Here is a 26,964-nt window from a genome sequence, read left to right as displayed (position 1 = left end):
TGACATTAAATTTAGAAGTTACTTTTCTGCTTACAGTGTGTATCAATTTAAGATGCCCTTTTCTGAAAATGTTGCATTTGAGTATTTCTGCATAACAAGAAGTTCTTAGCTTAGGTATAGCACATTAATTTTGTTTTAGAATTAATCCCAATATTGTACTTGTGCTTTTGAACAGCTGGAACTTGATCTTTTTGTTCTAGATCACTGCATGGTTAACTTTATTAAGGAGAATTTGCTTGGTTCAATTAAAGAATTCCGAAATCGATTTATAAATCCAATTCAGAACGGTCAGTGTGCAGACTCCACTCTGGTAGATGTCAGAGTAATGAAGAAGCGGGCACATATTCTCTACGAGATGTTAGCTGGATGCGTTCAGGTGAGAACAGTTGCAACTTAACTCATTAATTGAAATAGCTGTGGGGAGAGGGAAGAGTTATTCCATCTTGTTCTGATAAAAGCACTCAAAAGTCTTTACGTTTGTTATTGGAGTATTTCATGAACAGGTTTGTTCTGCAGTGTGTTCTGTGTAGCTGCAGTCACTGATAGTTGATTAAACAGTGCCAGGGAGCTGGGAGAAGTGGTCACAGTGGATGGTCCCATGTGCAGTTAGCTCACCTCCAAAGAAATAGAAAGGTTTATGGCAGTGTGTAAAAGTGGTGAAGGACTTCCTATAGGAAGATGATGATATTGGAAATACAAATATGAGCACACGCAGTTCCATGCATCTGTACAGCAGCACAGGAGCACAAACCAGTCCTCATTACAATTTACTTATGTTATGGAAGAGACAAGTAGAATGGATGCCCCTATTGTAAATATAATGAAACATTTAATTCCCTAAAACTGGAATCAGTAGACTTAGGACCTGTTACAGAGAAAGTGATCCTGCTGCCAAATCAGTCCTATTAGCCAATGCCCTTACTGTCTTTTCTGGGCTGGAGAGGACATAGATTGTGAGCAAATCCTAGGTCCCTTCAGGTGCTGAGCGCCCTGCACTCATGCAGCATTGGATGGAGCCTGAGAGAGTTTTCCTATGCCACACTGCACAGAGCAGATCCTGTCTGTGGAGGGAAGCTCTTGTTGGGTCAACTGTGCAGTTTCTTTACAAGAAAATTCTGTTCCCAAGGGATGCTGCCCTCTCAGATAAAGGCAAGGCCTTGCAGGTGGCTTATCTCCAGTACCAAGTGGGAGCTGCCCACAGGCTCCTCTCTGACAGCGAGCTGGCTGAGGTCATCCTGCAGCCAAGGGATTTGTGCTGTGCAGCTGAAGCTTGAAAGCTGTGCTGTGTGTGCAGCACTGACCAACACCTCCCAGGGCTGCTGGGGTCACCTGCTCCTGAATAGTGTCTTGGTCAGGATCAGTACACCGGGTACTGTTTGGATGGAGGTGCAGATAGCAAGAGAATCAGAGTCTGTAAAGTAGAAAAAATGAATAAGTTTTGCTTTGCCTCAAACAAGGAGGTATTCAGAAATGATATACTCTAAACCAGAGGATAGTTACCATGAGTGCACGTTCACCTGCAATAAAAGCATTGGTATAAGCTGCTTGACTTACCCATGCTTTCCCAGGAATGGTTTTAGAATTAAAAAAATGAAACATAAAAGCACCTGGGCAGTTACTGAAGCTGCAGTCAACTTCTGAGGGATTTGGAGCTGAGGTTGATCTGGAGGTGTGCGGTTGATGGGTCCTTCTCCTTTTTAATTGGACATCTATGTTTATTACATAAGGTGGGCTTCTACAGACAGTGCCTGTTAAATAGATTGATAGAGTGATACAGTGGGTTATTTTTTTTCCCCCTTTGTGGTAGGTGAGCATCTGAATAATTGTGATTTATGCATGATTTATGCCTTGTTGATCAAGTAGCCAGAAGTTCTTAAGTAATCTTAGTAATCACTTCTCATGTTTATAATGACTAAAATCTCACTTGTATAATTACAGAGGAAAGATTACACAGCATTAACAAAGTTCCTCCCACCAAAATATGAGTATGTTCTAGAAGTTAGAATGACACCTATTCAGTGCAAGCTCTACCAGTATTACTTGGATCATTTGACAGGTATGTGTCTACCGCTCCTTCAGGTAACGAGATTAATGGTCATTGGTTTGGGTTTTTTTAGTATGTGCCCTACAGATGAATTTTTCTGCTTCATCTAAGACTTACCTTAACTCTGAAATTGGAATTGCTGCAAAACATTTGATTGCACATGAATGTTTTGGGGGGGAATTGTAATGCATGCATTTTAGTAGTAGTCTACTTTCAGGTTGTGGTTCATCTCTCTTTTTTTTGTTTTCTAAACATAAAATGTATTTTATTTCACGTTTTGTTCTTCCAAGAACTAAGATATTGGCAGTGAGACCGGAGGAAGAAAATTAAAAATTGAGATGCACTGGTGAAAGCTCACTGCCAACTGTCAATTTCCTTTTCTGCTATCCCAGCTGAAACTATTATTTGTCACATGTCTCTTTTTTGGAACACTCTTTCTAAACCCTCGAGTCTGTTTTACACAGTAACCATTTTTGCTCTTCCCAATTAATGTAATCTTGTTTAATTGAAATTAGAAGGTGCATAAGGGGGAAAAAAATATGTTACTGTGGTCTTATGTACTGTTCCCTTATGTGAGAGATAAAACTCTGAGCTTATAATTTCAATGTATCACGGTGTCCAAGCGTCAACACCTTGTAGCACCATATAGGACTACTAGAATGGGAATGTGCTGAATTCCAAAGCAATGTCTAAGGTGCTGCTGATAGGCTTTTGCCAAAGCTTTAAAAGCTGCCTTCAGTTTTTGCAATGGCTATGAAATATATCACATAGTCTGTTGTGGTTTTTTTCCCACCTGTTAAGCCACCTGTCTCTTGCTGTGGCAGGATTTTTTAAAAAAATTTTTCTATTCTTGATATTCCCAGAAGGAAAGATTCATTGTAGCTCGTCAAGCTGTAATTTATAGCAGTGTGAAATTCACTGTGTTGCCTTAATGACTGTAGGTTCTGGGCAGTGCAGCTTGCAATCTCCTAGACAAACTGCCAGCTATGTGTCCCTTCTGTAGTTGTGTTGTGTGATGCTGCTGTTTGGTGCAAGTCATGGCAGTAAGAGTTTGGAAGCGAAGGTAATTTCACTTCCATTGGTATCTCCAGTGGTAACTGGACATCTTGCAATCTGCCCACAGCAGGGCTTGGGACTGAGAGAACCATTCTGTGACTGTAGTTCTTCATAGCAGCTGCTAATTACAGAGTTGGAGTGGTTCTGTAGGTTATCTTTGGCCTATTTCTACTACAAAGCAAGATTGGTTGTTTTGTTTTGTTTTGTTTTAGTTATTTTCAGCCTCTCTGAGCCTGACTTTGTTGGTCTGCCATGCTTTTAGATGGAAAAGTAAAACCTTTATGGATAATTGATGAGCATAAAGATCAGTGCTGGATGTTTGCAACTATTTTACTCTGTACAGAAATGTTTACAGATGCTGTCTTTCAGTTCCTCCTTTTTCAATAGGGCAGGCAGCTGCCAAGAGGAGGTAGGCCTTAATCCACTATTTGTTAAAGCTAAGGGAAAGATTTGTTCTGGCAAAAAGCTTGTTACAGTGTGCTTCAAATTTGCTTAATTGTTGGAACAGTCTATTTATTAATAGATTGTGTGTGCAACTAACTATAAGAAAATGCACTCCCTAGAAGTTCGGTTAATCTGTCTAGACTTTGGAGGGCTTGATAAAATTATTTGAACCTAAGCCTGCAGTTGTCAGAATGGGTGGTACTGTTTCATGACTTAGCAGCCTTGTTGAGCTGCTTCAGCCCCCTGAACTATCAGACAGCATCATTTCCTTTCTCTCTCTGGATCTTGGGTTAGTGTCCTGCCAGTCTGGTGAGCTCAGTCAGCTCATGCAGCGGTCGGTGCCAGAGGTGACATGGGAAACAGAGAACTGGGGGAAAGGAAGGAAGAACTGCCTCTAATGAGAAGAGAGCTGTGTGAGCTAGCCCTGGCCCAGGTCCTTATAGGAGATCTCCCTAATGGTTGTGGAGGCCCATGTTAGTTCTCTGGATTACTTACGTATTTAAAGAGTTCTTCCAGAAAAGGACATGCTCTCTGATTTTCATTAAATAAAAAAGCAAATATAGAAGAATGGCTGCTTCTCATCTGCAAATGCTTAAAATTGTTTTCCTGTGCCTCATAATAGAGGCATGTAACTAAAATCACATTTTAGATGCTATTTTCCAAGATTCTCAGTTTTTCCTTCATTTAACGAACAAATTATATTGTTTTACTTTCACTTCTGAACAAGTCTGTAGGAGACATTAACTTTGTGTTTGATACAGCAAGTTTATCAGGTTAAGTTTAGCAAAGTTGAACTTAAGAATGTCTATCTTATATTTCCTTTTCTCAGCATCATAGGGAGGCATAAATGTGAAATTTCTTAAGGCTGTTTTATGATTAAAACAAAGCAAGAAGTTGATTTGTTAAAATATTTTTTACACATCTTCTGGCATTGCCTTATCTATTGAGCAAATGCTCTGAGTGAGCTTTGTGCCTGCTGTGCCATAGACATTTGATCATTTTGATGTAGCAAATACTGTTCTCTTGTAGGCATACATGCCTTATATTTTTTATACAGTAAATACAAAAACCAATCTGTTTCAAGAACCAAGAGTTATTTTGCTGCTTGATGGGTACTTGAAACTACAAAAAATGTCCGACTTTGAACATTCTGTGAAGTAGTGCTAATTTGTGCTTGGGCAATGCAAATACGCTGGCCATTTTGAAATTCTTTACTGTAACAGATCAGTGCAGTGTTATGAGTTAATGAGGGAAAACCAAAATGAAAATAAATAGCAAATTTTATTTTGTTTTCTAGTTGGGCTGCTTTATGAGAGCTGATTATACAATCTAAATAGACGTGATAGCCCTTCTAGGAGGATTTGGATTCATTCCTGTATTGGGGAGAAAAGGATATTGATGTAAGATTGGTATCATGTTTCTCACAGTCGAGAAAAAAGGGAAAAACTAATTTTGACAACTTTAACTGGGAGAAGAACTCCTTTGACTGAGTAATTTCACCTGTTCTACAAGAGATGTTACAATATGGTGTGCATCTGGAAAGAGCACTCAGTACTGTGCTAGCAGATCATTCAAAGGAGGAGCAGTATATGGCTGATGTACCTCAAGGTTTCATTCTCAAACCTGGACTTCATTGTCAGGTGTAGGTGGCGGCAATGAGGGTGGACGAGGCAAAGCTGGAGCTAAACTGTTCCAGGATTTCCAGATGTTGAGCAGAATATGGACTCATCCCTGGTGTTTGCAGCTGGACTATATTAGCAAAGAAAATAAGGTAAATTAGATGTATCAAAATACTCTCTATAAAGAACTTTCCAAATAAGCTGTGCCAAATGTTGGGTACAGTTTCATCAAATTAATGGAAATCTTTGTTGCTGTGGGGTAATTTTACTGCTGTTTTTGTCATATTTTTAGTTTCAGCATATGTTGTCATTCTTAAAAACATTTTGAAAGGCTGTGTTTTTGTGCAACTTAACATTGTCTTAATGACGAATAAGAAGATGGCTGAAGATTTAATAAAAGCTTCTAGATGAACAAACAGTAAAATTTCTGTTTTTTCTCTTTTAAGGGCTACTTTGATGAAGACAGTATGGATGACTTCATAGCTTCAGATTCTGATGAAACTTCAATGAGTTTAAGTTCTGATGATTATGCAAAGTAATTAAGTTTTTATTTATTGTTTGTTGTTGGATTTATCTCCCTAATAGAAGAGGATGTCTATAAAAGTAAATGATCTCTCTAAAAGTAAATGTATTTTTACATGTATGTCCTCTAGCAACGTGATTCAAAAAGATAAATACATAGGTGTGTAATGCTATCTCTCTAGGAAAAAAAAATCCAAGGGGAAAAAAGGGAAGAAAGAATGTAGTTCAAGTGGGAGCGGCAGCGATAACGATGTTGAAGTCATTAAAGTCTGGAATTCAAGATCTCGTGGAGGTGGAGAAGGAAATGCAGAAGAACTTGGTAACAACCCTTCAGCAGTTATAAAATCAGAAGAAGGTGAGTACAGTATACAGGTAAATCAAATACCATGCAGTTTCATTTTGGAAAACACAATTTGAGAGGGCTGTTGTGCTTTGTGCAAAATGAAATCAGGGAATTTGCCAGGTACTCCTTCTGTGCTTACGGTTCCTGCTATTGCTAATAATGTGCTCCAACTGATAACTGAATTCAGAAGTACAAAAAGATGCAAAGTTAAGAGGCAACTATGGTGCTTTTCCCTTTTTTTACTATGCTAATGAAAGAATATTGAAAACATTTAACAAATGTGTTTGTCCTTCACTGTTACACCTGGAAGATGTAACGTTCTACAGGTGTTGTTATGGCGGTGGTGCGTTAGCAGGTGAGCAGGCAAGAAACCTTGCTAAAGAACTTTGCAAAAAGACAGATGATGATGGTGGAATTTGTTTTTTTCCTTTTGTAGTGAAATAATATAAAAGGGGAGAAATAATGACTTCTTCCCTTCTGTGTACTGCTGTATATACTGATGTCTTCTACGTTAGCTTTGGAAAAAGAGATTTTAAGTCTGAGTATCATGAAAGTGAAAGGAGACACGCAATGTTGTGGTACAGGAGGTATTATTGGAACACTTGAAGGCTTCGTCTGTGAATTCTCTTAATATGGTCTTGGTGTAACTCAGACGACTATTAACTTTTCAAGAATTTCAGGTGTTTATTTCAGATTCAAATCACTTTATGAGTAGTTGCTTTTCAGTTGCTGTAATTTGAATGAATTTTCAAAGATGCATGACTGTTGGAAAGAAAGGTATGAATTTATACTTAGGGGGAGGATTGCAGATAGTAGAATTCTTTGTCTAAATATCCTGTAGCATTAAAAAATAACATTTCAAAGCATTTAAATGGAAACCATGCCTTTATCTCTGACTTTTGTGTGTGTGTTTCCATAGGTAAAGCTACTTCCTCATCCAATCCTGGTAGCCCAGCTCCAGACTGGTACAAAGATTTTGTTACTGATGCGGATGCTGAGGTGTTGGAACACTCTGGGAAAATGGTTCTTCTCTTTGAAATCCTTCGAATGGCAGAGGAGCTTGGGGACAAAGTGTAAGTCAGTTTTAGAAGTGTTTTAAACAATCTTGTAAATAAGTTAGTCTGTTTTTCATTCAATCTAGAGATTGGATGCTATAGCTCAGGTTTCTGAAGCTTGCTATTTCCAGCAGTGAGTTTTTGCGTGCCTACATGTACTCCCCCAAAGTCTTCCACTGTGTCTAGAAAGATTGTTCGTTTGAAAGGTTGTATCAGAATGAGCAATTTGTTACAATAATTAACCCCAGAGTTGAATTCTGTGTTTCTGTTTCCAGCCTGGTGTTTAGCCAGTCCCTTATATCGTTGGATTTGATAGAAGATTTTCTGGAGCTGGCTAACAGGGAGAAAACTGACAAAGAGAAGCCTCCTATCTATAAAGGTGAGTGTGAGCTTGTTTGAGCAATTACAAAGCAAATTATTCTTTTACAAGTCTGTCTTCATTCCAAAGGGAATGGAGTTGAAGTAATTGCTTTCATGAGAAACATTCTATCATTCCTGAAGTTGGCAGAACTGCTCTTCTCCTCTGCAGGTGGTCTCTGCTATCCTATTATGGATTCTTGTTTCTGATTTCATTCTGTGTCATGTGTGCTTAATATTGCCTAGGCAGTTAAAATGTTCATCATCCAAAATGAGAGAAGGCATTTTATTAAATTCTGTATAAAAGTGACGTTGTGTGCTCATGCATGGCAAATTCTGGTCCTTCCTACTGAGAGATAATGAAGGAAAATGATAACACTTTCAAATGGTGTGGTCTGGATACTGAATGCAGAATGTGAGTTTGGGCTTTATACGTGCTGCAGTACGTTTTGTTATGGATTCTGTAAGAGAGCAGTGTCTTTAATTAATTACTATCCTAGCGATGCTTGAATGGTGAGGAATTTCTCACTAACCAGACGTGTACTCTGTGCTGTGCAGGATTTTTTATTTTCCTCTGTGTGATCATACCTGAATTCCTGATGATGCAGTTTGTTCTTATGCTGAGTTTCAGTTCACAATAAGTGCAGATTGAAGAATTTGTTTGAATCTCATTTCTTTCAAGTATCTTTTTTCTAAGTCTAAGCATGTATAAACATTTGCATAAGAGAAATGTGGCTTTGGTGGTATGAGTGCCATTAGATGAAGATCTCCAGTATCTCTCTCACAGATTTGTTCCCACCTGCTGCTTCCTTAGCTTCTGAGTGTTTGTTACCTTCCCATGTAATTAGTTGCTATCCTTTTTTCTTGCTTTTAATGTTTGTTCCTTCAGTGTGAGCTCATTCTTAAGGTTGTGGACTTTTTTCGCATGCATATTCGGTAGATCTTTTATAACTGGCTGTAACGGTAAGATTTACCATATACAGACATTCATAGAATGGCTTAGGTTGGAGGGGAGCTTACAGATCATCTGGTTCCCTCTGCCATGAGCTGGCTGCCTGCACCAGCTCAGGCTGCCCAGGCCCCATCCAGCCTGGTACTGAGCACCTCCAGGGATGGGTGCCCACAGCTCTCTGGCAACAGTGCCAGGCCCTCACAGTCCTGTGAGGCAGTTCTGGCATGACTCATAGCGTGATTATAACTTGGCATCTTTAACTTCCAGTCTGTTTTGTTTAATATCAGTTGTTAATTTTTACAAAAAGATCAGAATCTTAAGAAATAAATTATAATACTAAGGTAATACTATAATAATAAATAATACTTTTTTTTTTTTTTTTTTAAGGTAAAATGCTATTGACAACATTTACTCTGCTTTTGAATCATTTTAGACAGGATTGGGTTAGGATATGTAGGAGATTTGCTTTTTGCTTTGCAGATGTTTATTGTTTTCACAAATGCAGTTGCCGTTATTTTCTGTCACACTGTGTTTTATATTTTGTTACACAAGCCTCGCTAAATAATTTTCAGGCCATGCCTTTGAGAAACACCTGTATTTTCAAAAAAATGTTTTCCATCATGGATTCTTTGTCTTGAATTACCTCTAGTCTTTTCCCATTGCTTTGAATTGTTAAAAATGTCATCTTTTTTGCTCCATGTTTGCTCTTGCACTGAGAGAGAGAGAGAGAGAGAGTTGAACATTTCCAGTATTATCAGTCTGGTTATCTACATAACCAGCATTTTAATCATGATTCTTACTTATAGGTGAAGGAAAATGGTTCCGAAACATTGATTACTATCGCTTGGATGGTTCAACTACAGCTCAGTCAAGAAAGAAATGGGCTGAAGAATTTAATGATGAAACTAACGTGAGGTGAGGTCTCTTCAGACAGACGTTCTTGATTTCTTCCCTTTTTTCTTTTGTTCCATATTTCTTTGTTACTTGTGTTAGTTTACTGACCTTTAACGCTATGCCTTTGAAGTTTCACAGTGCTGCCAGGTGCAGCACTGCTTCATGTAGTTGTTTCAAGCAAGAAACTGTTGACTGTCCCCTCTCTTCAGTGTGCTTATTTGTTTACTTCAATACTTGTGTCTGAATTCCATATTGATACTTACTGGAGGCTGCAGGTTCTTTGTAGAGACGAACTGTAGCTTTTCATCCATACTTGTACTTCAGTTTGGCTTTTGAGTCTAAAGTCTTTATCAGAGACAGAGTTGTGCTTGAGTTACCCTTTGAGCTAGCCAGAGAACAGTTTCAGTAATATGGGGTATACTTTTCTAATATTACTACTGAATGTGATATAATGTGAATTTGAAACAGCAGAAATTAAAAAAAAAAAAAAAGAAAAAAAGAAAAATAATTCTTTCCCAGCAGTTCCTGTTAACAGTTGATTTGTACCTGATCTGTATTTCTGAGGGTATGTTTTGCTAAAAGTTTTGTCTCTTTTATGCTTAGTACAACATCTTAATGATGTTTTTTGAGCAGTTTCCATGTATGACAATTCTACAATAACAGCAACAGTAATTTTTTTCCAAAATATTAAAAATCTGCAACTTTTCTTTGTTCCAGAGGCCGCTTGTTTATTATATCCACTAAGGCAGGTTCCCTTGGAATTAATCTCGTGGCTGCTAATAGAGTAATCATCTTTGATGCTTCTTGGAACCCATCATACGATATCCAGAGTATTTTCAGGGTTTACCGCTTTGGGCAGAGCAAACCTGTGTTTGTGTACAGATTTTTGGCCCAGGTACGTTTCTGAATGATGATTTTGTGATACTCTGGTCCTGCAATCTGAATTGTAATCTCTAACTGTTTGGATGTCTGAAGTTAGTGGTGATTCACACTGATCCAGTCACCTTCCAGCCCAAATCTGGTAGCTGTATTTGATGTGAAACCACTGAAAAAACTCTTGAAGGAAATAGCAGTGAATTTAAAAAGAACTGAATGTATTTCCAGTAAAGCCCATCTCATCTGGCAGTCTGTGTAACACCACTCTTAGCAGTGTGGTTCACACACTCAGAATAACACTTTTAGTGTTTTAACTTGCACACTACTGAAAATTTGTGATTTGGAATGGCTGCACAAAGCATAGTTGCCATTTGGCAGCAGATTTGCTCAGTGTGGCTGACTTCTACAGACTGGTCTCAAGGCTGCTGAAGATCCAAAGGAGAAAGTTAGGGATTTGTTTTTAACATAGAAGAAAGCATGCAGTCATGTTTGGAGAGCTTGTATTGCAGCCTAAAGATCAGAAGGATTGTTCCTAATTCTGATGATCACTGATCTGTGCTGGTTTTAAGCAGTAGCACCATTATTTCTGGTAGGTAGTTTCTTGCTTCACCTTTCAGTTCAAGGATTTTTACAGTATAGACTGAAGACCTTTTCCCAGTAACAGTACTTAACTCATGATCAAGTCACTATTCACTTGCCAACTTAAATACGTTACTTTTTGTAACATGGTTCTGTCATATATGCATTTTTTTTTTCCTTCAGGCTTCAGTCTATTTTTCTCTTTGTGCACTTTTGAACTGTTGGTACCCTTTTTAAATTACAGTGTTTAGAACAGGCTGTGCTGTTCTCATACTTTCTGTAGTCATCGTCTTTAAGAAAAAAAATTCCTTTTTCATCAGAGATCAAGTTTGTTCTTACACAGCTGTGATAGATTAGACTTGACTGCTTCTCTTCCCCTGCCCTTCCTACCCAGCAATATGGTATCTGTCTTCCTTTTTGTGGGCTGCTCAAAACAACAAAATAAGGTAGGTCCTGTGAAAATTGACGCTTTTGTCACAATTGGGGAATTGGAGGGAAACTGTTCTCTTCTTCAAGGCATTCCTGAAATACAAATTTCTCATGACAGTCAGTAGCAGCATTTTTTTTTTTTTTTCCAGCAAATGAAGTTTTCAGGTGGCTTTGTAGGTAAGGATTGAAGAAGAGGGGAAAATAGAGTAACGTTATGTTGTTCTTGCTCTTGTTTCCTGTATAGCAGGTGGTTTGGTATTTGTATTAAAGCGAGTATCTGTGTTCTTTAGGGTACGATGGAAGATAAAATCTACGATCGGCAGGTCACCAAGCAGTCCCTGTCTTTCCGGGTTGTGGACCAGCAGCAAGTTGAACGTCATTTTACTATGAATGAGCTAACAGAGCTGTACACTTTTGAGCCGGATTTGCTGGATGATCCGAATTCAGAAAAGAAAAAGAAGAGGGACACACCAATGCTGCCAAAAGTAAGTCGGCGTACATTGCTGGGAATTAAATGCTATAAAAAAAGCTTGTATCTGTTTTAGAATGTGGGGTATTCAACCTTGGAAGGAGAAAGAGTGCTGTGTTGTCACTTCAGAGTAGAATTTTTCACTTAGAAATAAGGTGAATGCAATTGTTTACACTAAACAATAGAACACCCTGAATTGGACGGGACCCGTAAGGATCACTGGGTCCAAACTAAGTATGCTGCATGGTGAGAGTGCTGATCCTCTGTGCTCTGAAATAACAGGAATTAATGATGTCAGACCTTTTTCCAACTTGATGATGAGTAAACTTTGAAGATGACAGTAGTTTGTTTTCAGTGAGGCTTGCCTTAATCTATTTGTGTAATGGCTGTGGCATGTGTGGTAGTGGTTTGTTGTTCCTGCTTCACTTAGTAATGGCTCAGTATCCTGTGCTGTTCATAGGGAACCAAACAGCTTACTAACCAAACTGGAAAATAGGCAGACTTTTATTCCTATCTCACGGTGAAGTTCAGGAGAAAGAATGGACTAAGCGTTTATTTTACTCTCTGTTTTCCAAGTTTGTTTGTATTTGAGGTTAGGCTTGTCTGATTTATGCTCATTGTGTTAGATATCATCCACATACACTAATTTAATGTGGTCTTCTGGAGGCTAATTGATCAATAAGTTGTTGTGCAGTTATCTGTTGCTCATCACTTGGTGAAGAGCTTAGCAGTAAAGAGTAAGGTTTAAATGTGTGGCCCACACTTAGTCTCCTGATTACATCTCTGAGTTATGTTTAGGTCTTGGTGTGGGAATGGAGGTTTTCTAGTTCATAATTTTATTAATTTTCAAAGAAAAATTGTATGCTCTCCATTCTAGACTCTTTGTAAACCCTGATAATAAATGGTGGCTAAGCTTTGCATTGGCATTCTTATTATTTAGGCCATTCTCTGAAATTGAGTCTGTCAGACCACCTGCAGCATCCGTGCAGCTGCTGGGGGGATTTGGGAAGCGGGAGCCCCATAAATGTTCATTGCTGCTGCACATTTGTTTCAAAACCCTTTTCTGTATCTGGGCTCCTTTTATTATGATGTTTCGCAGTGTAAGCAGTAAGTTGGAGATAACAGATATATTTTTTTTTAACTTCTTAATCAGTGCTTTGAATAAACAGTCATGTCAATGGGTAAATAATCAGTGCAGTCATTATATGTTGGAAGTTACTTGTTTTTATTTACAGTAATAGATCAATTCATAAACGTGTGGAAGTTTATAAGCTCCAGACATAGTTCAGTATTTGATTTGAAATTAAGTTCCACAGTAATTCAGTTTAGCCATCACCGTAAGGTTCACATCAGTTAAATTGAATATAAGCTTTTAACCAAGTTGCTGACTAGAAATAAAATTGCTGTGTATAGGAATTCTCTGATTTTTGTTGTTTTTCTTTTCCCCTTGGTTTAGAAAATGGTACTGAACAAATTTTAAAATTTGTCCATCTTTGTGTGCATTTCTTACCTGTTTTGTTTTGGATTGGTTGAAAGGACAAGGTTTCATCAGGTGGATTCATCTCATCTTAGCAGTTTGTGCATTTATTTGTTGAAAGCAGTGTTTTGCCTTCCTGGTAGCCTCACAAAATGTGGAAGGTAGCTATCACTCCCCAGTTATCCTTCCCTTGTGTCCCACAGTTAGGCATGGTTCTGTGATAAGGAGGAAGAACTGGAGGTGTGAAGTGTTCTAGAAGTACACAGCTTGCAGTGCACGTTCCTAGCTGGGAGGCAGAGGAGCCTCCCACGTGTGGCAGCCAGTGTTTTCATGTCATTGCTTTGCTTGTGGGGAGTCCTTCTGGTTGTCAGGGGGGAAAGAGGTGCTTGAGGAATGTTAATAAAAACATCAGTAGCTGTCACTGAGCAAAGCATTACTTGTGGTTTGGGATTTGGCCAGGCAGTCTGAGGGGAGGAGTGAAGTCTGTCCTGTAAGGCCATCTAGTACACATGGGCAACAAGGTGAGGTAATCAATGATTGCTGGGTAGTCGACCCAAGACAAAATGCAGATGTTTTAGGATCTGAGTAGGGCGGCTCCCAGTGCTGAGCTGGCATTGAGCAGCTCTGCCTGGTTGGCTGGTGCCAGTGCAGTGAGCTGTTGCAAAGTAATCTATATCAGACCTTTGTTTCATTTGGTCTTAGACTTACCATGAAAAATGTAAAGACAAAACTCTCCTTAGCTGTTTCGATGATCTCCGTTTCTTAATCATTGTTTTTGCTGCATTTGTCTTCCCCTTGGCTGATTGGGACGTTTCATTTTCATTTTATCTTTGCTGTGCACACCAAACTGAGCGAGTCCAGTGACTTCTTCCTTGATTTCTGTGATCTTTTTATCTGAATTGTGGCTCATAATTGTATGGGAACTGCTGAGTCACGGCCTGAACCTCTGATTGATCACCTGAGGCGAGCCATGAGTCAGCCAGAGGAGCACAGGTGAAGGCAATTCACTGTGCTGCCACCCCTCTTAGACCTATTGAAGAGCTGGCTACCAGTGGGGAAGGATCTCTTTTGGAGATCACCTCTGCTGGTGTTCTGTGAGCGAGCCCAGGATAGGGGTAAGCCTTCTATTTATTCTCTTTTGTTGTCATAGTCTGCTTTGCCTAACTCTCTTGTTTATTTTGTGATTATATCATCCTAATATTCTTTGATTATACAACAATTTATTTATCATTAGTTTTACTTTTGTTTTGTTTCCTATTTCTTTTGCTCTCTCCAGTTCTCTAGAAATTCAACGTGAACAGTCAAAAGTAGATATCAGCTGTAGGAAGTGCTGTGGTGGATGGTGGATGATTCTTTAAATCATACAAACTTACTCATCCAGAAAGCTCACTATTCCTTACCTCTGTGATTTTAGTAGATACGCACAATTCAGCTTTATCACTGATTTGGTGAATTTAATTACAAATCTGCTGCGTTTTTTGTATGGGGAAAAAGTTGATTATAAAGACTGACACGCTTACAGAAGCGTTTTATGGTAACAGCCGTTTACTGCACACCACCTCAGGGTTAGAATCCTCAGATGTTTTTTTCCTGGTAAGCTCAGTGTGCCCAGCCTGATCTCTGCAGCTTTCAGCTGGAAACAGAGGCCACCCAAACTTCACCTGTGTTGCTCTGTTCCATCAGTGAGCTGTCTGCCCTGTGCTCGCAAAGGCTGAGCTGCTCTTCTGTAGTTGTTGGCAAAGTGGAAGAGGAGTTAGGCTAAAAGAAGGCTTTTGTTCTTCTTTTCACAGGTTTCACGTATGATTTTCTCTGTCTTTAGGCCTCTTCGTATCTTTCACATCTTCAAAGCATAGTCTCTTGAACAGTGACACCATTGTATAATGCTACTGTTGTGGAGACAGCAAGATCAGGGATTACCGTTGTAATCCATCCAGGCAGTGTGAAATGCGCAATGAAAGCACGTCGCTGTATTAAACTCATTTATCAGAGGCACAGCTTGAATCTGAGAGAACAGATTCAGAGAAACTCTGCTTGATTTTGAAAACGTGTCCATGAGATGTTACCTTTTTTAATAATCCAAGCTTCAATCAAGGAACAGTTTCTTAGGAAGTGTTGTTAATAGCAAGGAGATGTGGAATAGTACTTTTTATATAGAAGGCACGTGGCAAATGTGGAAGATGGAGGTTTTCCTGGAAGCTAATCAAAGTTTTGTGTCAGATTTGAATTTCAGCAGCAGTTTTGTGCACATTGCAGTCGGAGCGGCACCAACAGGTTGTCTGGGGAGCCTCCGGGGAAGAGGCACACGGCCCTGCCACGCTGCCCTCACAGTGCTGCTTCTCTGCCCTCATCCTTCTGAAACCACTTCTGCATCTTGAAAAGGAATGTATAACAGGACAGTTTTAGTGTGGATGTTGTTCACTTCATTCAGGTTTGTGATGTTGGAGTTCAGAACTGAGTAGCAGTAATTGTTACCACCCATGAGCTGTATGCAAATATGGTGAGTCACTGCCTAACGGGGACTAGAGGTGTAAGGTGCTTCTTAAATTACCACTGTACACAAACAGTGAAAGCGTAAAGCAAGAGAATTCCCTTTAGTGTATGATGTCTGTATTTCAGGTGTTTCATTTTACTTTGCTGTGAATTTAACGATGGATTGCAAGTCGTCTTTAAAGGTAGTGTGGTTTGACTGGGCTGTTTTTGTGTAGATCTCAGGCACTTAACACTCAGCTCCCACGGGACTGTGCACTGGGGAACCCTTGGCTGATACACAGCTAATGCTGCACTCTTCACCATCAGCACTGATAATTGGACCCTGATCGATGCCACGGGCGTTTGCACTTAGGCCAATGCAATATTTAATTTGGAGCAGCAGATGTGAGGTAGGAGCTGGACGAAGACAAAACGGGCTCTGGGGGCACTGCTGTCCCTGTGGTGCACGTGTTCAGAGCAGCCCGGTAAGCGGGACGCAGTCCCAGACACAGGTTGTGGTAAAGGAGAGCTTGGCTCAGCTGGGTCGTGTAGTGCAGATTGGAAAAGCAGATTAAAACAACAGTTCAGTTGAATGTAGTGTAATCATTATTTTATACTATCTTGGGACCCAACCGGGGCATGGTTCTTACTGTACTTCTGTACCAAGGGAAAGTATTGTGAATTTTGGGAGAGCTATTACAGTCAGAACCAGGAGAACGTTGGTATTTTTATATTTTTTATTAATATGTTTATTTTTTAACCTTGGTTAAATTGTTTGAGGGGAGGAAAAATTTTTGAACTACAGCGTAACTGAAGTTCCTCTCTGGAAGTTTTCCTTTCTAATGCATTTATCTCTCCATAACATTTAACTTCTGACTGGATTTAAAAAGGACAAATGAAACCTCTTCTAAAAATCTTAATAATTTAAAAAATGTCATCAGTTTTTCATGCATTGCTAGGATTTCCTCTTAAAAGTTAATCAACTTATGTCATTATCTCATCAACAAGCTAAATAAATGAAAAGGAATGTAAGTCTACTGTATGTGAGGTAAAAGTAAGTTTTTTTCATTTGACAGTTATCTAAATGGCAGCACCTTCCATATACCAATTTTCAAGTTCCATCATATTTAATGCAAAATAAAATTCAAACAAAGAAAAGCAAACATGCAGTTGGTTGTAATTTAAACCACATTTTGAAGACTGTTGGCCAAGTGAGCATGGATTATATTCCAGTATTGTTTTCAGTAATTGTGTTACCATGGAAATTAATGCATATGCATGTCCAGAAACCCTCCTCACACTGATGTACAGCTCCAGTATGTTGGGAGTGCCTTAATTGTGCTCCCTTGTTTTGGTAATAGCTCCATGACTTCTTCACCCACTTCTTCCAGCTGCTTTCTGTATTTCCCATTATCGCATCCCTTTTCTCTCTGCCCTTCTCTCCCACCATCCCACAATCCCATTTGCTGCCTGTGCCCATGAGTCATGAGATATTACCCTGAATGTTTCTGTGAGGAGCCAGAGCAGAAAGCACTGGTTCTGATTTAGAAAGGCAGGTGATAGCAGAGGGATGAAGCAAAGACGGCTTACAGACTGGCTCAGTTACTTGGCGTTAGCTTATGGTTACTACAGTTGTGTTTTAAACATGCACTGAAACAAACACATTCCTGTAGCTGTTGTGATCCACTTGCAGCTCTGTGCTGTTGCATCGTGGTTGTTCAGGTGCCGTGTTTCCAGGTGCCAGGAGGACAGCTTGTGTTCCTGTTTGCACAAAGGCCTGTGTTGGTTTGGTCTGTAGATATCTGTGCAATTGTGCTGCAGAAAGACAGTCCCTTCAGCATATTCTCTGTAATTCATTCCAGAGCTGGTTCAGGAAGTTTGCTGGATTGATGTCTATGTTTTATTAGCCCTAGGCTGAATGCTGAGGAGTGTTGGAGCTTTCTCAGGCACGCTGATCTCTGAACAGCTGTGGAGACAGGATTGTATATTCAGTGCAAATGGGGACTGCTAAACCATTGTGAACTTATTTACCTTGAAACATCAGCTCTTCCCATTCATTTTCTATTTTTATGTCATCTCCTAATTGAGATAATGATCTATTGCTGTGTGTCATCTGCAGGCTAGCTGGGTAGTTGGGCGAGCAGCTTCTCAATTCCAGGAAACGCTCAGCTTGCCAGTAACTTTCCCTTTAGAAAACAGTAGTAGGGTATTTTTTATTTATTTTAAAATACATTTTAATATACATCTTAGCATATCTGTAAACAAAACTGCAATGGTTTGTAGTTATAAAGAATGCTGTAAGCGTTTCAGTTAACCTTAAAAGCAATTAAGCATTATGGGTGCTGTGCAGCATAGAAGGCAAAATGGCTGCCTGCTGAAGAAACCCGGTTGTAGCAGCAATGTGACCTCTGGTAGCCTGAGGGCGGTTTGTCTGAACGAACATCTTGACAGCTTTAAGGGAGCTGCCTTCTGTGCACGGAGCTGGCGGCCAGCTGGTGGGCTGAAGTGCTGCTCAGCGTTTGGAAGCGGGTGGAGGTGCTCTGTGGCTCGTGGATGCAGGTGGCTGGTAGGCCCTGTCAGGTACCCAGCCTGAGCAAAGGAAAATCATTTCGCACATTGCATTCCTTTTAGTTTCTTAAACTGCATTTATTGTTGTGGAATCTGAGTACATTCCTGTGGTTCATTAAGTGATTTGACTGTCATCTCTGCAGCAGATTGTTAATCCATTACCCTCCCTCAGAGGAAAGTTGTGCTTCTAAGTTCTTTTTAAATTTTGTTTCTCTGGAGAGCTTTGTGCTGCTATTAGTGAAAATTGGGTCAGAGCAGTGAGGCGTGCACCAAAAGTAAACACAATAGAGCTGTCGAGTGACTTTGTGTTTTATCATCTCTTTTTCATTTGAACAGGATACAATCCTGGCAGAATTGCTTCAAATCAATAAGGAGTACATAGTAGGGTATCACGAGCATGATTCACTCCTGGACCACAAGGAGGAAGAGGAGCTCACGGAAGAGGAAAGGAAGGCTGCCTGGGCAGAATATGAGGCAGAAAAGAAGGTAAAATTATCTATATAAGTTTGCTGTACGCTAAAATAGCCATGCTGTATTTCAGTACCGCTGACCTTTTCAGTTTGTTTTGGGAAAATAATTTTTCTGATAGGCCAGGAAGTAGGCATGTGAAGCAGGCTGTCTAGAAAAATGGGGACACTGTGTCTCTCTTAGTGCTATTCAATGCTATTTATATTTCTGTACTACTTATGCTAGTGGGTATCTTTTTTTTTTTTTAATTTCATGATGACAATCAGTTGGAGTCCTGTGTAATATCTCACTTCTGCCATTTAAGGAATATTTATAGTGCCATTAAAGGTATATAATTACAGAACTGTTCACCAAAATCCCACAGGCATACAGGCATCTGCAACAAAGGATTTGCCTTCTTTTTCCCCCCTTATTCCCTATATCTTATTTACTGGATACTTTATGGAGTGGTTGAATGAAGAAAATAATGACTTGGTGAGAGCACTAGGGAGTGTGCGTGTGTTAAACTGTAAAAGGTTAAAACTGTATGGTAAAAGCAGTTTGATAACTTGATGTAGCTGGAGTTTAATATAAAAATAATAATAATGTCTTGGAAGGCTTAGTTCAGGTCTTTGCACCTGATCAGAGGTCTGAAAGTAAAAAAGAAAAAGGAAAAAGAAAAAAGAGTATGTAAAGTGCTGCTGACCACCTTGAATGAACAAGTGGCAGGTGGAGGACTAGGAGAAGGCAATAGGAAGATTCGGTCGGTGTAAGTGAGCATGGAAATTGCCCCGTGAGAAATCCAAGTGGGAGATAAACTTGATATTCCTGTTAATAAATTCCCCATTTCAGTTCTTCACAATTCTGTCACAGTCAAGTCAGTATTGATGCTAGGTAGTGGTTTGCAATCACAAGATGAATCTTAAACAACTGTAAATATACCAACAAACCTTGGCTGTTCTTTTCTTAGCGTACCAAATATTTAAGCTAAACTCATGTATTAGCTCAAAAGGAGGATTGAAGTTTCCCCGTGCTTAACGTGTCCTTTTGACTGATGGCACAGACCCACCTGTGTGCTGATTCACGTGTAGTGAGTGAAGAACGGGATGTATTCCAGTTGCTTGTGCAGACAGGTGTGTGCTTTGTGTTTTAGGGCTTGACCATGCGTTTCAACATGCCGACAGGGACCAACATGCTTCCCACTAATTTCAACTCTCAAACGCCGTATATTCCTTTCAATTTGGGCGCTCTGTCAGCGATGAGCAATCAACAGCTGGAGGTGAGCAGTGATCCAAGTAATGTAACACCTGCGTTGCTGTGAGAGTGCCTGTGTTACCCTGTTGCACGTGGGTGGTGAAGGTCGTTCTTAGATACCCTACTATTATCTAATTGTCTCCTGTTTTTAATAATTACCTTTTTTGTTGTAGTTTCTTACTGGTGAACTGACATCTAAGTTCTATGCGTATAAACTGAAGTACCTATACCTGTGTGGTATGTTGGGACTGTGGGAAATTCTGCATTCTCTGCAGATGTGAATTACCACATTGAGCTTCTGGGCCTCAGTCTCATGTCTGAGAAGGAATGGCAGAGAGGAATACATGCTCCACTCCCTGCTACCCTCAGTTCTTCCTGTTAGGATGCCAGGCTGTAACTGCAGTGGTTGAAGTGCAGTTGTCTTAGGATACCTAGTAGAGTCTGGTTAAGGAGTTTGTATGAAAGAACTGAAAGCTGCTAACAAAGAATGCAGACTGGGGGACCCATGTCGTGTACATCTGTGTGGTAATGGGCCCTGCGAGCCAGCACTGTGCTAAAATATTTCATGGCAGTTTGAGCTCACAGAATGTGTTGAGACCGCAGCATCATCCAGCTCAGTGCTGCGAAAGATTTGCCTGTGAAGAAAAGCATCAGTCCTGTGATGATCTGAAAACATTTGGGTACCTAAATATTTTTTTGATACAAATAATGTCTCCTGTACAACCTGCTGGATTGATATACTTAGTTCAGTTACTACATAGTGAATGTCATTTGTGTGAATGTTAGAAGCTATTTTGTTACTCACTGGCTTGTGCAAATGAGAAGAAAAATGTAATTCAAATGTAGGTATGTACACTGGAGATGTAAATATAAACAAGATGACAAAGAAATGCTTTATTTGTAGTTAATTTATTGATGTTTTCTCAGGACCTCATTAATCAAGGAAGAGAGAAGGTTGTGGAAGCAACCAACAGTGTAACTGCAGCAAGAATTCAGCCCCTTGAAGACATCATTTCAACTATAGTGAGTACAGCAGACAACTGTAGGTCTACACTGGGAGATGGGAAAATGTTGGATATTATCACATAAATGACTGTTGTATGTGATGATTCAGCTGTATTGTTGTGTTATTAATGACAGTGATTTGCAGTTTGTGCCAACCTTTATCACTGCAGCTTGCAGTAACCCTTCATGGCATCTGGATATCACAGAGCCTTACCAACCTAACACTTAACCATTACTATTGGCTTTGCACTGAAAATCCCAGCTTTCTACAAACAAGTATCTTAATTGTGCAGAAATAAGAACCATTTCCTGTTTCTTGTCCTTAGAATCTGTCTTGGATTCATGCCTTTCTTGTTGCCAGTAATCTAGAGACATATTACTGAAACTGGTAGTTTTAAGAGCTGCTAACTCTTAGTTCGAATTCTGGGGAAGTATAATTTTGCATTTTGTAGGAACAGGGCTGTGCTTTAACTCCTGATGCAGCTCTGAATATAATGCAGGGCCTCAGTCACCGTTATGCTTCTGTCAGAATGCCTAACGCTAAGACAATTTTTTTCCTTTTCAGTGGAAAGAGAATGTAACGCTTACAGAGAGCCAAGTGCAGGCCCTGGCCCTGAGCAGACAGGCAAGCCAAGAGCTTGATGTTAAGCGACGAGAAGCCATCTATAACGACGTCCTGACTAAACAACAGATGGTAAAGTGTCTAATAATCATTTGATCGACTGCCCACGTTTGAACGGAGATATTGAGTGTGAACTTTTCGTGTGTGTGTATAGAGGTCTATGTTTAGATACATAAATACTTACTCACAGGTTGTGTGTTTCCACGGGTCAAGTATTTGCTGGCATTGTGTAATGGTGGATGTGATGTAACATCGGGAGTTGTTGACTTGTGCAGTGTGCTGGGTTGGATTCCTCAACATCATCGAGGGAGACTCCGTGAGAAGATGGTTTCAAAAAAACCCTCACCAGATTTTTCTCTTGAAGTAGTTTGCTTGAAAGTAATGAAGCTTGAAGAGCAATCTAATTCCCAGAGCTAAAGATGAATCATAGAAAGTATTGGTAACATCTTTTAGCTTAGAATTATTTTGCAAAATCTGAAAGTTGCCCAGTTTATGTCAATTAGAAGAGTTTCTCTTAGGCAAATGTGCAGTGATGATCCACGTGCAGGACTTTCAAAGGGCTGATAAATAATACCTGACAAAAAAAGCTGTAATTTGTTCTATGGAGTCATTTCACAGGATAGTGCAAGTAGGAACTTGCCCAAACGTGGTATGAAATGCAATAGGCAAATCATTAAGAAAACTTAGCCCTAAATGGTGTTACTAAATGGTTTCTGCAGCAATCAGCTGGTGAATACCATCGCATTAGTGATGGTGATAACAATAGTGCTTTTTCATTCAGCCATGCGATCCTGAACAAATTGATTTTAACTCTGAACTTGATACTTGCAGCGTTGAGGCAGGTCGTGACTTCTAACAGCTCTGCTTTCCCTTCACAGTTGATCAGTTGTGTTCAGAGGATACTCATGAACAGAAGACTACAGCAGCAGTACAATCAGCAGCAACAACAGCACATGTCTTACCAGCAAACAGCAATGAGTCATCTCATGATGCCAAAGCCTCCAAATTTAATCATGAATCCTTCCAACTACCAACAGATAGATATGAGAGGAATGTATCAGTCAGTGTCTGGTGGTATGCAGCCGCCGCCTTTACAGCGAGCACCACCCCCAATGAGAGGCAAAAATGCAGGGCCTTCCCAAGGGAAATCGATGTGATTTTGCACTAAAAGCCTAAAGGATTGTTAAAGTCAGAGAAAGAACTTTTATTTTTTTAGGAATCAATGGCTTAACAGAACTCAACTGTAAAAAAAAAAAAAGAAAAAAAGAAAAGAAATGAAAAAAAAAAAGTTTGGTTGGTCCCCTTAAATGCCATGTTCCATATTAGTGCTTCAGCTTTGTTTAAGTAGGACAATGTTTTCCCTTGTTGTCAGTGATGTTGCCTAGAATCTTCTTACATATGTTGAGTACAGGAGATGCCAAGTTGTTTTCAGTGAAAACAAGTGCTCCCATAACAGTAGTATCTCCGCAGGTTTCCTGTCTAAACTCCTATGCTTGCTTTCAGTAGCTGTGAAGCTATCATCAGATTTGAGAAGCTTAGGAAGGACTGCAGGTCTGTACGTTTCAGTATACCATATGTGAGTTGTGCACAGCTGAGTTCTTGATTAGACTTGATTCCTCAAATTATGGAATACTTTTCTGCTTACCCATTTCTTAAAGTTAGTGGGAATATTGTAACAGAAATAATTCAGCTTCCTTTTGACTGAGGTCTGGACTCATACTGTATCATCTATGCTGACTGGAGCATAGGAACTGAAAACACTCTGAAACAAATGAGTGCAATATTCTTAAGTACTACTGCTCTGAAACTTGTAAGTCACGCAGTTATATAGAAACTGTGTGTGTACAGCCTTAAATAGTGACTTGGGGAAGAAGGGTGATCTTCCTCAGTCTTCTGCCATTTTTTATTTTCAGTTTTACGTGATGGAATAGCAGCTGGTGGTCTGGAGGTGTTTTTCCTTTTTCTCTGCGGAGTCCAGTGCAAAGCACATTTCTGTTAACTCCTTATTGCTGGTGCTGCTGTCTCTTCTGCTTGCCAACAGCGGGAGACAGGCCAAGAAAACAAAATTCCTGTTTTTTTGGGGGGTTGGAATACTGGTGGTGGGCAGGGGCAAACCCTGTTACGCCATCAACTTTAAAATGGCACAACCATTGCTGATTTGGCACTGGAAGGGGCTCTCACAGCTTCCCAAGGTACCAGGGCAGAGGAATAACTTTTCCTCCGCTACATCACAGTTTTGGTTATGCACTCCTCTCCCTTCCCTTTCGTTTGTGTGAAAACATACCTTAGTACACAAAGAGCTCGATTCTTTTGTTTTTACATAGACTGCAGATGAACTTCTGGTTTATTATATATCATTAGCACTCTCTTTAGCCACAGTTTTTGTGCTCATGGAGATCTAACTAAACCCAAACAGGGCTTTTTTGAATATAGCTTGGTTGGCTCTTCCCCCACAGAATAAAAGCGTTTGTAATTTGGGAGTGAAGGACGGAAGCATTTGAGGCAACGGTGTACGGAGTACAGGGAACAGAGAGAGAATGCTGGAGGAGCAGATGGATTTGCTGTAGGTGTTGCTGGATCTTCTGGCTTGCTGACATGAACTAAAACTGTTCTGGCTTCCGGAACTTAATTGACCTGGATGAACAGATTTCTTTTGCATCTAAATATGCAAATCTTACGTGATATTTCCTGTCGTGATCAAAACTTGGTTTGTGGTCTGGACAGTTTCTCTGCTCTGTTGCAAAGGCTGACGTTGCCATCGGACTCTTTGTTACAAGATGCCACAAATGAACCTCTCCTGTGTTCTGGAGCTTTGCCAGCTCTACTGTTAGGTTTAACGTGGGGGGAAGGGAGCAAAAACAGGTGTATTCACACTAGAAGAAATGCGAATGTGAGACTTTGAGACAAACATTTGAAGGCAAATGTACTCTGGGCAACTCTCACTGATGTTCCTATGCGTCTTGAATAAGAGAAGTATCTTCTACCAAACCTGGGAATGTTCAATGGAGTTTTACAGTAACTCAAAAGACTTAAATGTGGAAGTTTTAGGCAACATTTAACGGCACATTTTTTTCATTCTGGACAAAACTATGGATAACAGAAGCATAAGAAGAAAGCTGAGATAAGCGTTGAAGTAAAACTTGGACCACTTTGCATACATGTTTCTCACTTGACATTTTAGCTGCATAACAACGTGCTTTGAGTATAACATCAAGCTTTAACAAATATTTAAAGACAGAACATACATCAGTAAGATAACAAAAAGCTCATTTTTATATTTGTTTTAGATGTTTTAACTAGATGAGATGGCTTAAGACGGCGAATAAAAATGTTGCTTGTAATACAATTTTGCCTGCTAAATTCTCCACATTTTGTAACCTGTTTATTCCTTTGGATGTAAAGCGTTTTTGCTTAGTATTGTGATATTGTATATGTTTTGTCCCAGTTGTATAGTAATGTTTCAGTCCATCAACCAGCTTTGGCTGCTGAAATCATACAGCTGTGAAGACTTGCCTTTGTTTCTATTAGATGGCTTTTCAGTTCTGTATTAAATATCTTAAGTACTATAGAAAAGGTGTCACCTCTTCCTATAAGGCTGTTTTGTAATATATATAAGGACTGGAGATGTGTTTTTAAAGGACGAGAAGCATTCAAGTATGAATCAAGTATCTGTGTTTTCACCATTCAAAGTGCTGTTTAGTAGTTGAACCTTAAACTATTTAATATCTCATTTAATAAAGTGACCAAAATACATCTATGTGCCTTGTGCTACGTTTGCAGTTCCGCATCATCTCCACGTAGACTGAGATCTCATCTGCTGAGAACTGCGGACTGGTGCTGCGCTGCGAGTCAAGCTCTCGTGTTCTGCCTCAGTGAGGTTCCTGGTATGGGACGTGGATGTTAATTGTTAGGGAGGGCAGCTGAGGGGACAGCTTTCCAGCTTGTGTGCATTAGCAGTGCCTTCTGCACTGGTCTGTTAGAAGCCACGAGCAGCGAGGTGTCGCCCAGCAGAGATAAACCACTAAGCGCAAGGGGAAGTTCTGCTTCCTCTGATTTGAATGATGAACTTAGGTCTTTCAACCTCTTTATTGTACTTCTTAATTACTTTCTTAGTTATTAAATCTCACGTGCCCCGCTGTAGCTTCAGGAGAGCTGTGCTGCTGTGAAAGGCTGAAAGCCAGCTGTGCTTAGAGGTGCTGTGGCTCAGAAAGGTCTGCAGAGCTGCCTTCAGTGGCTGCAGCCCAGGAGATCTGCAGCAAAGGGTCTGAGTCCTGAGGCACGTGGGATCTGTTGTTTCTGTTCCAGCACAGGACCTTGCTTTGTCTCCACGCAGGCTGTTGCCACACAGCAGCAACACAAAGTATTTTTTCAGCAGGTCAGAACCCCCTTCTTGCTGTGCGTGGTGACATAGGGGTGTCTGGGAAGCTGGGGTGCAGGAAGGTTTTGGCAAAGAGCTGAAGTTGAAAGGACACTGCGCTGGAGAAGGGCAGAGGGACTGAGGGCAGGGTGAGATGGGCTGGGCTGAGTGCAGGGGGGAGAGGGAGGGAGGGAGAGAGGGAAGGATGTCCTCATTTTGCTCAGCCCCATCAAAGCCTGACCTCCAAATGCCCCTTCGGTTCTGTACTCAATGACATTGCGCATTGGAGCTGTTGGAGATGCTGAATATGAAACGGTGTGTGGTACCTGGGCTTTACTCAGCTTAATTGCAGTGCAGTGCCTGTTTGTATAATGGAATTGCACAAACGTGTGTGTTGTCTGTGGATCCTTGCTGACACCCACTGGAAGCAGCACAGGCAGAGATGTGTGCTTGTTGTGCCTCACCGTCATCGGCCGCACTTGGATATGTGACATTGGTAACAGTGAGGTATGGTTAGGGAGGAGCACAGGATGCCCCAGTGGTCCGGCCTCGCAGATCTTTGACACCAAACTACTCAACACAGGCACAGAACTACTTGCTTTGTGTTCCCATGGTGAGAATTCACAGCTCCAGAGCAGTTCCTTGCCTTGAGAGAAACACAAAGTCTTGCACAACTTGCTTGGTTGAAGTCCTGCTGTATGACTTCGTTCTCATTCCCGAATGGGGCAGCACTTCGGCTGCTGGTGCCACGCGGATCGCGGCTGTTGTGCTGACTTGTGCTGATTGCTCTGCCCACCTGACTGCAGATGTTTTTGACTTTACCTTAAGATCAGGATCAGGGGCTGCATCTGTACAGCCTAGGCCACAGAGTGCTTCCCCAAGGGAGCTGCCCTGCCCTTTGGAGGGCTCTCTGGGATGGCTGCCCCAATGCCGGCAGCATTTGAAGAAGTGCATCAACCTACAATGTATGCTTGCCCCAAAATGAGAATTACTTTCAGCACGTGTCACCCCCGTGTTTCTTCTGACCCAGTGATTTTCCAGCCAGCTCTTGGCAAGCGTTCTGTTCACCGGAGTGTGTGGAGAAGTGATTTGCCCACATCTGTGGGCTGATAAATGGCACAGAGGC

At 40.5% G+C, this 26,964-nt stretch overlaps 1 protein-coding gene across 7 annotated transcripts in view; it reads left to right on the top strand.

Annotated features, from left to right (window-relative positions):
* Nucleotides 1-25,234, top strand: part of ATRX (ATRX chromatin remodeler) — a 75,912-nt gene extending 50,678 nt beyond the window's left edge. For all 7 annotated transcript variants that reach the window (XM_048959206.1, XM_048959205.1, XM_048959201.1 and 4 more), the window contains 15 exons: nt 201-376; nt 1,939-2,056; nt 5,185-5,315; nt 5,610-5,698; nt 5,868-6,040; nt 6,948-7,101; nt 7,359-7,462; nt 9,199-9,307; nt 10,004-10,181; nt 11,461-11,655; nt 18,490-18,639; nt 19,754-19,879; nt 20,782-20,877; nt 21,425-21,553; nt 22,360-25,234. In XM_048959206.1, coding sequence (XP_048815163.1) covers nt 201-376; nt 1,939-2,056; nt 5,185-5,315; nt 5,610-5,698; nt 5,868-6,040; nt 6,948-7,101; nt 7,359-7,462; nt 9,199-9,307; nt 10,004-10,181; nt 11,461-11,655; nt 18,490-18,639; nt 19,754-19,879; nt 20,782-20,877; nt 21,425-21,553; nt 22,360-22,638 — 2,207 coding nt within the window. In that variant the 3' untranslated portion in view covers nt 22,639-25,234. The remainder of the gene's footprint in view (nt 1-200; nt 377-1,938; nt 2,057-5,184; nt 5,316-5,609; nt 5,699-5,867; nt 6,041-6,947; nt 7,102-7,358; nt 7,463-9,198; nt 9,308-10,003; nt 10,182-11,460; nt 11,656-18,489; nt 18,640-19,753; nt 19,880-20,781; nt 20,878-21,424; nt 21,554-22,359) is intronic.
* Nucleotides 25,235-26,964: the final 1,730 nt, after the last annotated feature.

The sequence above is a fragment of the Lagopus muta genome, chromosome 13 (assembly GCF_023343835.1).
Source record: "Lagopus muta isolate bLagMut1 chromosome 13, bLagMut1 primary, whole genome shotgun sequence".
NCBI lineage: Eukaryota > Metazoa > Chordata > Aves > Galliformes > Phasianidae > Lagopus > Lagopus muta.
The sequence above is the reverse complement of the archived record's forward strand: the minus strand, read 5'-3'. Positions and strand labels throughout refer to the sequence as shown.